We start from the raw sequence: 14,622 nt of genomic DNA on the forward strand, positions 1-14,622 counted from the left end.
GGCAGAAGACCACACCAGGAGCTCCAGAGACTAGACTAGGGACCCAAGCACTGGGATTCAAGCATAAAGTGGAATAGCAGAAGAGCTGACTGTATGCTAGTACATTTGATCACCTGCTGCTATGCTTAAGATTCTTAAGATTCAAACAGTTGCCATTTGCTGTCAGGATACAGTCCAGAATTCTCATATGAGTTGCAAGACTCTTCCTTCTATGGCTGCATAATACTCATATATTCGGCTTCTACTCCTCCTCATCCCCATCCCCAATTCTCTTCTCTTCTCTCTCTCTCTCTTCCCATCTTCTCCCCTCCCCTGTCTTCTCTCTCTCCACCCCATCTTCTCCCCTCCCCCGTCTTCTCTCTCTCTCTCCACCCCATCCTCTTTCCTCTTTTTCATTGAACTGGACCATTGCATGAACTGCTACTCCATATGGAATAATTTTCCCTTCCTGTCTTTGTTGAACTCTGACTTCTCGTTCACGACGCTTATTAAACATCACAGGTTCTGGTGTTTTTTGTGACCTTCCCCCTTCTCTGTCCATTCTAGGTTAGGGGTCCATGCGGTATATTCCCACAGCATCTCATACTTACTCTCCTTAACGTGTATACACTTAAAAATTAAAGCCTATCTTCCTTTCTAACTGCCAAGCTTCAAAAAAAAAAAAAAAATCTGTTGAAGGAATGAATATAGAGTTGAACTCTAACACCTCCAATCTCTCCTGAGTAAGGACAATATTTTCTCCAGATCTTACTTTGAGATTGAATTTGTAGGTGGGAATCAAGAGGCTGCAGCTGTTGGGAGAGGTGGCCTACATGAGCTAGGAACTGGGCATGTCCTGCTGGCCTCAATTGCCACATCAACATTCAGTGGAGCAGACTCACCAAGTCCTTGGCTTGGCAAATCTTTCTTAGCACATCAAATTTCTGCACCATTTAAAAGAAAGAAAAGAAAATTCACTCTATATTTTTTCCACTCGTTTAAACTGAGTATTTTCCCCTATGCCTGCCTTCTGCTCAACCTAACCTCTCAGAAGACTCTCCCCCCAAGTGCTTTCAATTTGCAGGTGTCCCTGTGCTGGAGGAGGGGTTTAAGGGAAAAGCTCGGTCCTGTTCAGGACTGCAGTGGCGGCCCTTAGCGCGCCAGCACAGAGCTCACTCTGCTGGGCCTGGCTGGGTTGCTAAGCAACATCCCTGCTTGCCTGGAAGTGGGGTGAGGCTGTACCAGGCTTTGTCAGGGATGACGCCGGGAACAGTCCCTTGGAGCTTCTTGTCTTCATTACTTCCCTTACCAGTTCCGTCTTCCATTCTCCTCTTCCCAGGTGCTATTTTTATAATTTCAAAATGATATCTTCTCTGATGGCACCCTGCCCCTATTTCAGGTTTTGAATACGTCTGTTTCTATGAGTTGCCTGTCAACTTTTGGAAGACAGGGATTCACCTAAGTCCTCCACCCAATTCCTGTGCGATAAGACAATTCCAGAGGAGCCACATAAGCAACAAGGGAAGCCAAAGCGCATCACGGGGCTCAAATTTCAAGCCCCAATCTTGAGCCAGGCCTGGCCCAAAGAAATGATGAAAGCTAACTTTTACTGAGTGTTTCCTATGACCAGGGAGTTCTGGGCAGACCATTATCTGTACTGACTCGGGTAAAGGTAGAAATTGGGCAAAGGAAACATTCTCGTGCAACCTGATGAAGTGGGAGTTAGTATTCTCCCCACAGGACAGATGAAGAAACTGAGGTACACAGGGGTTGAGTAGCTTTCAAAGGTCACAGAGTTTGTAAAGGGAGCCAAGAACTGAACCATGCTGCTCACCACTTCATCCTACTGCTGCATTTTGTGCTAAACAAGTAAATTAGATACATGTTAAATACTGGGACATCAGAGACGCTCAGTCAACCTTAGGTGCCTTCTTTTCCTTCTCTGTAAATATGTGCTGAATCCCATTTCCTGAGTCCTGGCTGACCTTACAAGGTTAGAAGATGAAATAGGCATTGATGTTCCCCTTTTCCATAAACATTGCTTGAGAAAAGACTCGCAAAAGTGATTTTGTTTTGAGACATTTAGAAGCCCTCATCCCATTATAGTTGATAGAGTTTGTTCATCCTGCCTTTCTGTCCATGAAGTCTTTGTGCCACTGTAAGAGAACTGATTGGCATGTGATGGCCGAGGATGACAATACTGGGATGGGAAGATGGAGAGAGATTGAGCAACTAGTGTGACAGCAGGAAGCGGAACAAGAACCCTGGGCGCAGCACACTGTTTCTAGAAGTCACCCTCATCCTCCTGTTCCTCCTAGTGTTCCCCCCAATTTTGTGAGTCTACTGTGGATGGGCTTGGGGTGGGGTTTTAGGAGCCTGGCATCAGACTGGTTCCAGTTCCACCCACTATGTTCAAATGTGGGATTGGCCCAGCTAGAGATCGAAGGCTTTCTCTTCTTATGACCACTGTGGGGAAGAGACTACAGTTTCACCTCCTGCGCACCACCTGTTGACTTCAGTCCCTTGGCACTGTGCTTTCCCAGAGAAAAGCAGGGTGCAAGTCAAAGGTGCTTTACTCAAGGAGATGGTGGCTATACCTGAGGCCAGTAGGCATCTCCGAGGTGCTTGAGAAGGAGTAAGAAATGCATGTAGGCTCTGAGCCATATCTTGCCCTTCCAGAGAGAAGATCTGTCCTAGGCAGCCCATTCCTCCTGGGTGCCTCCTAAAGCTCTGCGATCTCAGGAGTCAGTACATCTAACACTAGCTGGTTACCCTTGACTCCGACTCACAGAGAAACTGAAGAGTTCTATAGTAAAGGAGTGGCACCGGGTACCGTTTAAGGGCCGGTTATTCTTCTAGATAACTTTGACCATTTATTTGCACTTAACGGGGCACCATGGGTGGCATAATTAGGAGGCCCATTGGGGAACACTGACGAATCAGAATTCCATCACTAGCTGTGGGACCACAGACAAGTTATCTCATCTTCCGGAGACTCAGTTTCTTCGTGTGTAAGCAGAAGTGAAAATTGGATCCGCCTCATTGAGTTGCCGTGCAGTTAAGTGAGATAACTTGCATCAAATTCTTACTCTAGTGCTTGGCTGGTAAAACGAGCTCAATTGATTTTAGCCATTATGCAGATTATTAATTTGCATATCTATCTAAATTGTATTTTTATTTATGTCACTTACGTACCAAATAGATAGGCACCCTCTATGCCAATCATTCTTGTAAGCTCTTTAAATGTACTTGATTCTCATAGCAACCTTATTAGAAAGGACCTATTAAGAACCTCATTTTTACAGAAGAAATTGAAGCACAGAGAGGTTAAATATCTCAGTCAGGTCACATAGGTAGTAAGTGGCTGAGCTTTAATCACGGTCTCCCGCTTCGTGTCTCCTGGTTTGTGTTCTCAGCCACAGCACTGGCTGCCAGTTACGTTCTCGTGTCAGCAATAACATTGAGTGTAATGGTTCATCACTAATCTGGGAATTGGGAAATTTGAGTTCTAATCCTGGTTCTGTAGGTGCCTAATAATTCAGGAAAACCTAGCTCCTAGAATTTAAGCTCAGCATTCTGTTGTACACCAACAAAAAGATTAGGTGACGTTATTATTAATTTATAATTATGTGTTATACAATTAACACCATATAATTAACAATCCCTTGACAGTGTTTATAATCATCGTCTAATTTATAAGACATTACAATTTCCTCACTTGCACAGGCCTGGGGCAAAGTCAAACCAATTGCTGGTCCCTGGTTAAGGCTTGCAGGGGTCACGTGACAGAGAAAAATACAGCCACCCCAGGTGACAACAACACTGAAATTTATTCCTGCCTCTTGGGTGTCCATCCTTCCTCCTATCATCAGCTCTGAAGCTTTCATTTACATTTTTTATAGAAGTCATTTTCTTCATGGAGTAAGTAAAAGGCTCCGTTTAGAAGTTTTCTCAACACTGTGAGCCCTTGATTGTGAAGAGGCTCCTTGTTCTGTCTTAGGGAAATATTGGAAAAATTGGTGGCGTCAATATGGTTTTGAGGACACCTTCCAACCAAGGAAGTTCAAGAATGGAGGTTAGATACTTAGCAACTCAATTTATGATTCGTGAAGTTCATTTGTTTATTCCAAGTTATTTAACAGAGGGTTTTTTTTTTCCTTTTGCTGATTTAACTGTTATGGACTACATTTCTGTGTCTCCCTACCACTCCCCTGAAAATTCCCATGTGAAATTCTAACGTCCAAGGTGGCGGTATTAGGAGGTAGGGAGGGCTTAGGTCATGCGAGTGAAACTCTCATAAATGAGATTAGTGCCCCTATAAAAGAGACCCCAGAGAGCACTCCTGCCTCTTCTGCCATGTGAGACCACAGAGGGGTGACAGTCTTCTGTGAACCGGGAAGCAGATTCTCACCAGACACCAAATCTGCCAGTGCCTTGATCTTGGACTTCCAGATCTGTGGGAAATGAATGTTTGCTCTCTAAACCATCCAGCCTATGGTATTTTTACTACAGCAGACAGAATTGACTGAGACAAACATTCTCTCCTTCAAACTTCATGTACCCTTGTACTAGGTTCAGTGGACTAGACTCTCTATCCTCTGATGATGTCATACTTATCAAAGCATCCCTTCATATCCTTTAACCACAGTCATTACTTTCCAGCTTAGAGGCCTCTTTCTTTTAGTTAGTGCTTATAGAAAATATATCTACTTTATACATTTGGGATTTAGTATATATTGGGTTTTATTAAAGTGATTATAACTGCCATTTTTCTCAAGATGTTTCTTTATGTTAAAAACTGCCTTCCTTGGGACGCCTGGGTGGCTTAGTTGGTTAAGTGTCTGCCTTCAACTCAGGTCATGATCCCAGGGGCCTGGGATGGAGCCTGGCATTGCATCTGGCTCCTTGCTCAGCAGGGAGTCTGCTTCTCCCTCTGCCCCTCCCCCTGCTAGTGCTCCTTCTCCCTCTCTCTTTCTCTCAAATAAATAAATAAAATCTCAAAACAAAACAAAACTGCTTTCCAGGATGCTCAGTGGTTAAGCATATGTCTTTGGCTCAGGTCATGATCCCAGGGTCCTGGGATTGAGTCCTGCATCAGGCTCCTTGCTCAGCAGGGAGCCTGCTTCTCCCTCTGCCTGCCCCTCCCCCTGCTTGTGCTCTCTCTCTCTGACAAATAAATAAAATAAAAATAAAATAAAATAAAATAAAATAAAATAAAATAAAATAAAATAAAATGTAAAATAAAAACCACAGCTGCCTTCCTTGAGGGCAGGATTCTGCTGTATGAGCTACATTAACTTGATATGTGATTCTAGGCCAACCTACACTTGAAATAGTGAAAAGGGAACTAAACTCATGGTAAGTGTTCCAAACTTGTAGAATCACTTTGGGATACGACTCCTCATCTCCAAAAGCTGAAGCTTAAATTTTGTAAAATAGAAAGTTTAGGCTAGATCTGAGGTACTTACTGAAAGTTTACAGTCTTCCAGAATGTCCAAGAAAGGTCATCAAGGGATCTATGAAACATTACTCAGTAGTGTAATTGATGGTACATTTTTATTGGGTAAAAGCCCAGAGCTTTCACATTTCTCAGAGATCTGTAATTCCCCCCAAATTAACTCTGTGACTTTTGAGGTGATTTCCTGCCCATTAATTCAAATCTATGCCATTCTATTCCCTCCGTTCATCTTGATTTGTGAATCTGTTGAGAAGGAAGGAAGATTCTGAACTGAAGTAGACAGAGTGTACCATATGCCTTGACTCAGAGTGCTTACAATTAGATCTGATATACAAAATCAAGGAGTGAGCTTATTTGTAACTGCAGGCCCTGATATTGAGAAAGGCATGTTCCTTCTAGGTTCTTAGCATTGACAGGGCTGGAACCACTAACACTCAGTTTCCAGTAAGAGAGTGATCTGCACTCAACCTGAGCTCCTTATAACCATCCAAGGATTTGAGTTGATCCTCAATTGGAAAAATGCCCATATATAAGATGGTGGTGACTTAAGAAAAAATATATTATAATGTAATATAATAGTATACTATGATATATATATTATGGTATGTATACTATATATTATAATATATAGTATATTACATATATGTGTATATCTATCAAGAAAAAACATATGTGTGAGTTTGTATATCCTATTAGTTTAAATGTCATGGGGCTAATTCTTGATTCTTGTCTTGGGTAGGAGATTGTGCTAGACAACCTTTCACTTAGTGATAATAGAGAGGGAACTGTAATCATGGTTATTGTTGAAAACTTGTAGAATAACTTTGGGTGTAATTCCTCATCTCTAAAGGTTGAAATTTTTACGGTTCTTTAATGACCCCTTTAGCATTTGGAGTCTATGGTTCTACGTGTCCACTCTGGTCTCACTTTCTTTGCTAAATTGACCTTCTTTAACACTAATAATGTATTTTGCCTTAAAGTCTTTTTGACTGTTATTAACAGTGCTGCATCAGCTTTTTTTAAGTTAATATTTGTCTAGCATATTTTTATCCTTTTATTTTGAAACCTTCTTTCCCTTTTATTTTTTTTAACTTACAATGTGTAGTCTGACAACCTTTGTCTTTCTACTCACCAGTTTTGTCCAGTTACATTTATTGTGATTATCTGTATAGTAAGTTTTGTTATTATGTCTATGTGTCCAGCTATTTTAATGATTCTTTTTTCTCCTTTTCTGCCTTCTTTTTAATTTAGTTTCTTAATTATAATTTTTTAATTTAATTTTTTAAACTTTGAACATTATACAATCTGTATCTGTTATTTTATGGGTTAATTTCTCCACACCCTCTGACTCTATAATCCCTTCCCCTGATCACTTATCACCATGTGGTGGATCCATATTAGTCTCACTTTCTTTCCACAGAAAAGAAACTAGGAGAAAATGTTTGTCATTGAGATAACTTTATCAGCATAGGAAACCCAACAAGATACTTTTACATTTAAAATTATATTCTTGGATTTGAATAATCCCAAAGCCTCTTTTCTTTCATTGTGTCCATTTTGTTTTACTTCCCAATCTTTCTTCCACTTTGTGACATGCAGTCTCTGTGCAACTATGATTTTAATCATTGAAGGGAGCCTTGCTGTTAGTATGACCTCTTCTTGCCCTCCTCTTTGAAGGGGGCAGATATGCCAGGGTCCAGAATTTTCCAATGATTTTATTTGATAGCTAATTAATGGCTTTCTGCGGTTTCCATGGCAATGCCACGCTTTGCTGCCAGGCCTTATCCAAATGGGCATTCTGTTCACTCTTTTGCCTTAGCATCAGCATATTAATCAGACACCATAGGTCCTTGGTTGCTGCATCAAATTGGTAAGACACTAATTGAATTAAAATCTCACTTGAAGGCTTCAGGCTTCTCTTCCTCCCAGCTGGAGAGGAAACTTGTTAGCTCAAAGGGCCAGACCCAAGCAGGAGACACTGGAAAATCCACAGAACTTTGTGTCCTTTTATATAGCAAAGTGTTTTTCTTTTGCCTTTGAATAAATATTTTGATGTCTGAATCTTTCTCTCTCCTTGAAAATTTCTCTATTTCCCTGACCTTTCCAATCATTGGACATTGCTGTATTCTCTTTGTAATAAGAAGTGATGCAGTTAGTATTTTCAAGGTGAAGGGAAGAGGATTTTCCTGCACATAGAACTGGTTAAGTCTGGGAAAGAACTCAGGTGGAAGGCCCTAACTGAATTGTGATAAGGATTAGGTAACACAATGCCTCTGAAGATTGCCTAGCAGTCTGTAAAGTGCGAGTACAGGGGTTCATATAGCATGAGCCTTTGAAGTGTTTGAAAGGTAGAGAAGAAAGGAAGAAGGAAGAGAGGCCACTGAGAGGTGGTCAGTCTTAAATTCATTTAGCAGGTCATGAAGATCATGGATGATTATTTCAACTTCTCATGCAGAGTTGAAATCCTCACTGCCCTTGTTAGGCTTCCCACTTAAAATCACAGTTTTAAAGCTGTTAACTGACCCTCAAATATACCACACATATTTATACCTTTGTGGTTTTGTATTTTCTGTTCCTTTGGCCCTTCTGCTTCTTGCTATTTGCCCAACTCTGATTCACTTCAACACTCAGAATAAACATGCCCATGTAAAGCTTTTGCCAACCCCATTAACAGAGAAAATAACTTCTCCAGGGCTCCTGTCTGTGTGCCTGACCCCACGATAGCACTCATCATGGTGTACTGTAATTATTGTTTATTTTTTCAATTTGGTTCATATGTCTGTATTTTTCATTAATTTGTGAGTGGCACAAAAGTATAGACCATGTCCTTACAAATTCTTGTTTCTCTGACATGCCCCATTCATCTAATAGGCATTGAAGAGATGTTTGATGATTTGCTGACCTTCTGCAAAATCTTGTGCCTGATGAATAGCTGCTCTGTGATCTCTGGCATGAAAGGGTGGCCAGTCTAAATGAACACTGAATCCTCAAAAGCTGAGGTCCAAAAAACTGCGTTCATGTGAAATGCAAGTTAGTGTTAAAGTCGGTGTCAGAATATATGCTAATTCATGCTAAAAAATGGAACATTAAAGTTGGAATTTACCACTATAAAAAAAAAAAAGACTTATTCCCCCATCTCACCCCCAATACACGCACACATACGTAAACACACACTAGGTAATTCTTTACTTCTAAACTATATTGGAGATGGTGTTCTCCTTGAGTCATATTCTCACAGACTCTGGTGACCCCTGAGATAGGTCTTCGTATTGTATCCAGGATAACATTAACTTGAGAGAGAGAGAGATGCACATTGCAGAACAGGAGCCAATGAGTAGAAAGTATGCAAAAGCTGGCCAAGGTCTAAACTAAAAACTAGATCTGTTTTCTAACATAAACTGGAAGGAACACTACTGTTCCCTTTCAGTAAAAGAGGGATTCAAGGAGCGTGGAAGGTAGAGCTAATTAGCTTCCGGTCACTGGAACGGTCCAGCCGGTCAACAGCGGTGATCTCCCTAAGACGGTGAGGAGGAGATTTGCACTGGGCAGACGTTTAGACCAGAGGAATTCCATTTTCTCTTCTGACCCTGAAATTTGTGATCCTGTTTCTCTGACAATACAGAAATGAAGATTTGGATGTTCAGAAGCACCTCCAGCAAGTGCCACCTCGCCAAAAAGATAAACGCAGGGATCCTGAAGACTGAGAGGTGGTATCTGCCCAAATCCTCTACAGGAGTGCTCGGAAATGGGTTTTCTTTCTTGAGTTTCTCCTTTCAGTTTAACTACCAAGTCCCAAAACAAGGCCTCTCACCTTCACAGATGTGAAGAAATGGCATCGTTATAATTTGGGTGTGCATGCGTGTGTGCCTGTGTGTTCTGAGTTCATCAAAGGATCATTTTATTCCCCCATACTTATTTGGGGAAGTCTGCCTGGCAGAGCAATGCAATGTTAGAACTTACCCCATTTTAGTTTATTTTGATTATTGATTTTTATTTAGACAAAATTTTAATATGCAAAGCACTTCTAGGAAATCTGAGACCATTTGTTTTGGGAGAAAGTAAGTGAAAGGGCTTTTTCAATTAAAAGAGAAAAAGCTATCGAAACAACCTGAGACTGAAAAATAATATTTCATCCCTTGGCAGTGTAGCTGGAGGAGAAACCACAAAGTGGCCAGCATGATTTAGAAGAAGGAGCGCTGCCAAGGAGGTCAGAAGGCAGAGTTCAGATCCTTATTCAGGTAGTAACTATGTGTGGCCACGGGCCTGCCCTTCTCTCTCCGTGCCTATTTCACAAACTAAATCAAGGAGTGTGACAGCTGATATGTGAGGGTCCTTACTGTTTTAACACCCTGTGATGATGTATCTGTTTCTCCCCCGCGAGCCCCCCTACTGCCCAGCTTCACTAGCTTCAGTTTATTCAGAACGGGTAAGATAGCACGGTCATCGCATCCCCGCCCCTGTGCAAGAATGAGTCAAAAGAACCACAAGGAATTAGGCATAAAGAGGGAAGAAATCATAACCCAAGAAATATCTTTATCTATGTCCATTTCCTCCCACAAGGAAAAATGGCAGTGTCGGTTGTACATTACATATATCTCTCTTTCTTTTTAGTGTTTAATCTTAGCACCTGCACAGCAGAGATCTTGGCAATTCATTGCATATGCTCTCCCCTTCTCCCCCCACAATACAGCACCTGAGGCCTAAGCAGCAACCCCTCCAAGCTCCTCCAAAGGCTGAGACCCTTCTTCATGACAGAGTATAGAAATAACAAACATGCCCAACGGTTTTATACAGTTGCTAGAACGTTTTAGTTTCCAACGAATGAAGACTCTTCCTCCTTTTCTTTGAATATTAATTACATTTTACAAATTTTTGTTTCGTTTTGTTTTGCTTTGCTTTGTTCTGTTACGTTTGTACAACAAAAGGGAAAGCCCATGGCAAGGAGTCCCAGGTTAACAGAGTTTGGCTGTCATCTGGTCCGACTGTTTGAGGATCTCGGTGTTGTAGAGGTCCAAGGCGTGGTTCACCCTGATGATCTCGCTGTTGGTCAGTTTCAGGCGATGCTTGAGCATACAGGAGAACAAGTCCAGCTGGGGTTTCCCCGGGGCCACAGGAGGGGCCAGGCGATTGATTCGGTCCCGAATATCCAACAAGAGGAGCATCACGGACGAAGAGGAGTAGAACTGGCCCCCTTGCGTGTAGGACTGGTTGACCTGCTGCACGGCGCTGCGCAGGAGGTCCGCGTTGAAGCGCAGGCTGTACCCGAATACCTGCACGTCCGAGATCTTGATGTAGAACTGCCTCTTGGAGGGGTCGGACAGGTCCACGGGGCCCTGGCCGGTCTCGTTCCGCAGGAGGGTAGGTAGCCGAGTCCGACTACGTAGGTAGATGTGGACCGTCTCGAAAAACGTTTTCCACCGATTGCCCAGCAAGAGAGTCCAGTTGTAGCACTGGCTGTTTTGGAGACGAATCTTCTCCCAGCGCGGGTAGCCAAATTCCCCAAAGGGCATGTTCCAGCCCTCCGAGTGGCTCCCGCTGAAGGGGTTGACGTAGACAAAGAACATGGGGTCCAGGCTGCTGTTGCGCATCTGGCAGATGCGCATGGACATGCCGATCACCATGTGGATGAAGTCCATGCGGTTCTTGTTGCTCTTGAGTGTGAGGGACATGCGCTTGCGCCACCGGGGATCGAAGAAGGTGTCGAGGCGGATCTCGTTGCTGATGAAGGTGGTGTGCACGTAGAGGCGCGAGTCCATCTTCTGCAACAGGTACTTCAGCTCCAGGTCCTGGAAGTCCAGGTCGGTCTCGAAGCTGATAAACTGCTCGCTCCGCTCCGAGTCCACGTTCTGTGGTTCGCAGCGGCCTCGGTACAGCTTGTAGCCCTTGTTGCAGGAGCCGCAGAGCGAGATGTTGGCCAGGCTGCACATGGCGCAGCTGTTGTTGCCTCCTATGACGCAGGGGATGGGGCGCTGGCACAGCGTGGTGCTGCCGTGGCACACGCAGCTCCTCTGGCTCTCCAGGAACGTTCCCCAAAACCCGTTCTCGTTGCAGTAGAGAAGCGACTGGACCCTGGCAAGCCACTGCTGGATTGTCCTGGAGGACAGAAGGAAAACGGAGACTGTTAGCCACCAGGGGTGGGCTGGTTGGGGTGACCCCAGCGATCATGCAAAGCACAGCTGCCCAGCGGATGAAAGGCCTGAGTGGAACAGTTATAATAGTTAGGATACTGAATAGAAATGCTAAGAACTACCCTGTCGCTCCTTGTAATGCCGCAGACCAGCTATAGGACACCCTATAACCTTCTAGTGTTCAGTGCCCACACCTGTAAAGTGAAGGGTTGGGGTAAGTGTTCTTTGGGGTCCTTCCAGCTCCAGGATTCCATTATACAGTGGCCCCCAAAGGAGTTTGATCCAGGAAATTAGAGTGTCCAAACTACCACCCCTGCCAGATCACAACAGACTTTAGAAATGAGCCACAGAGAAGAACTTAGGGGTTCCTGTGTTTAACCTGCATCACGGTCCAGCCCCCTTCCCGGATTCCTCCCATGAGGTTATATAACATCCAACAACTTCGAACAAAAACAAATTATAGTTTATATTACTCTACAGATCCCCTAGCGCTTACTCTAGAGATCCCCTAGCGCTTACTCTAGAGATCCCCTAGCGCTTACTCTACAGATCCCCTAGCGCTTACTCTACAGATCCCCTAGCGCTTACTCTACAGATCCCCTAGCGCTTACTCTGCAGATCCCCTAGCGCTTACTCTGCAGATCCCCTAGCTCTTACTCTGCAGATCCCCTAGCGCTTACTCTGCAGATCCCCTAGCGCTTACTCTGCAGATCCCCTAGCGCTTACTCTAGAGATCCCCTAGCGCTTACTCTGCAGATCCCCTAGCGCTTACTCTAGAGATCCCCTAGCGCTTACTCTGCAGATCCCCTAGCGCTTACTCTGCAGATCCCCTAGCGCTTACTCTGCAGATCCCCTAGCGCTTACTCTGCAGATCCCCTAGCGCTTCCATATTGATGATCTTACATGATCCTCACATGTAAGAAAGATGTTATCTCCCCCATCTTCCCCCGAGCTCCCAACTCGCAATTCAGTGGAACTTGCATCACAACACGTATCTCTAGGTCCCCCTCCCCCACGGCCCCTCAACACTTTTATAAACGCTACCCAAGCCCGCCTCTGGGTTCCAGCCACTGAAACGTTCCAATGAAGATAGATACTAGATCAGATAAGAAGCAGAAGACGAATAGATAAAAATATGGAAGGCAGTCAGCTTAGTGGCCTCTCATCTTTCCTCATTTCTGTGCGAGTATCTCTTGGCCGTCTTCCATGCTAGGAAGAATCCCTTACACGCGTCTGGCACTTTCTACCCTGCGAGGGCACATCCGCTCCCATTTCCTGACTTGAGCCTCACAACAACACCCTGAAAATAGCTGGGGACTTGAGGTCAGTCTGAGATGGCTTCAAGTCCTGGCTTCTCCACTTAGGAGCTGAGACAGCGCCGGCACTTCCGTCCACCTTCCTAATCGTCACTACCATGCAGGGCTGTGGTGAGGATTGCATGAATTTTTATGTGAAGTCTTATCCCCAAAACTGCTCGGTATTAAGGACTCGATGAAAGTTAGTTCTTGTTATTCCTGCAAAGGGACTCTCAGCTGCACTTTACAGACGTGGCAAGAGAAGCTCAGAGGTGAAATGAGGGACTCAAAGCCATACGGCGAGTGAGTGGAGAAGTCTCCTGGCTCATCGCTATTGGTTTTGGAAAATCTGTGTCAAGCAAGAGTCAAGAAAGCCTTTCTTCCGGCCACAGTGTTGATGACGACAGTGATGGTGGTGGCAGTGGCTCACGATCTCCGTTTTAGGAATCTGGGAAGAGGAGCCCTCGTGCATCGTACTGCCTGGGGCAGGAGAGGTCAGCAGTCCCTCAGCTGTATCCCTTGCACCCTGGAGCCACGGCCGCTGAGCCCAAGCGCCGAGAAGGGGCTGGGGGTAGGAGAGCCTGGTATTGAAGAGCGGGTGCACTGACCCAAGCGGAACTGAGTTCAAAGCTCAGTCCTGTAACCAGGAACAAGTCCCTTCGTGTCTCTGAACCTCAGCATCCCCCTATGAAATGAGCACGATAAAGCCCATCTTCGGCAGTGAGAGGATATATTTAAAGCATTTAGCACAGAGCCTGGCATAAGCTCAATTATTAAACAGGTAATAATAATAAGCACTCTTATCCCAGAGAATAAGCTATTCCTTTGAAGGTACTGAGACACTCTCAGGGATTTCACTATCTCCCTGGAGTTTGAGGGAAACCATTTTGTTCTATGGGACATTTGAAAATGGATAGCGTTGACACGGCTTCCCAGAATCCTCTGCTTTAAACGCATTGCTTATCAGCTGAGAGAAAATGGAGGAATAATTAGTGTGCTCCTTGAAGCTGCTCTGCCTTTTAAATCCACGGAACCACCCACCCCTGGCAATGAAACCTCCCTCGCAAGGTTCTGAACTCAGTGGGGAGACACCTGCTTTCCCTGTCAGTTTCCCCTCCGGGCTGGCAGGCCTGAGAGGGGGAGACCCGTCCTCCCCCGAGCGGCTCACCCCCAGCACGGCTCCCTCACTGTTTGTGGTATCAGTGAATGTTTGCTGAATGAATGAACCACAAAATTAATATTTGTCTTGTATTTTTCATTAAAACAACAACAGCAACAATGAAATAACCCAATGTGTCTTCTCTCCCCTCCGGGCTGCAGTATTCGTTCTCGATACCGTCCGCCCACACGGCTCCAGGCCTCCCCAGCCTCTGCTTCACGAGACCAATCCTATTACAGCCTGGAGAACAGCAGCAGGCCCAGCCTTCGGGAAACGGAGCTGGGATAATAATGAGCCCTGTGGCTCCCACCTCCCAAACCAGAACATTGACTGAATATTGGCTATGAGTCATCTGACATTTTTGTGAGCTGCAGGGGCCCGCCACACGTCTCTGATTGCACGGTTCCATCTGACGAGAGCGTCATTCCAAAATGCCTCTTTCAAATGGCCCACACTTGCCCCTGTCACTCCCTCTCCAAGTGACAGGACAGTACCCCATTTAGAGCTCCTCTGTTCCCATCTGCGAGGCATTCTATAACTCCGTCGAGCACCCCCTTTCTCGTGTCTCATCATTGGGACCCTTTGTCAGCACTGCAGCCCCCA

General features: G+C 44.7%; 1 protein-coding gene across 1 annotated transcript in view; it reads right to left on the bottom strand.

Moving 5' to 3' along the window:
* Window positions 1-10,219: 10,219 nt before the first annotated feature.
* BRINP1 (BMP/retinoic acid inducible neural specific 1) overlaps window positions 10,220-14,622 on the bottom strand; it is a 29,693-nt gene continuing 25,290 nt past the window's right edge. The window contains exon 3 of the mRNA XM_026513858.4: window positions 10,220-11,530. Within this exon, the coding sequence (XP_026369643.2) occupies window positions 10,390-11,530 (1,141 nt within the window). The 3' untranslated portion in view covers window positions 10,220-10,389. The remainder of the gene's footprint in view (window positions 11,531-14,622) is intronic.

This window comes from Ursus arctos, unplaced genomic scaffold, assembly GCF_023065955.2.
Source record: "Ursus arctos isolate Adak ecotype North America unplaced genomic scaffold, UrsArc2.0 scaffold_18, whole genome shotgun sequence".
Lineage (NCBI taxonomy): Eukaryota > Metazoa > Chordata > Mammalia > Carnivora > Ursidae > Ursus > Ursus arctos.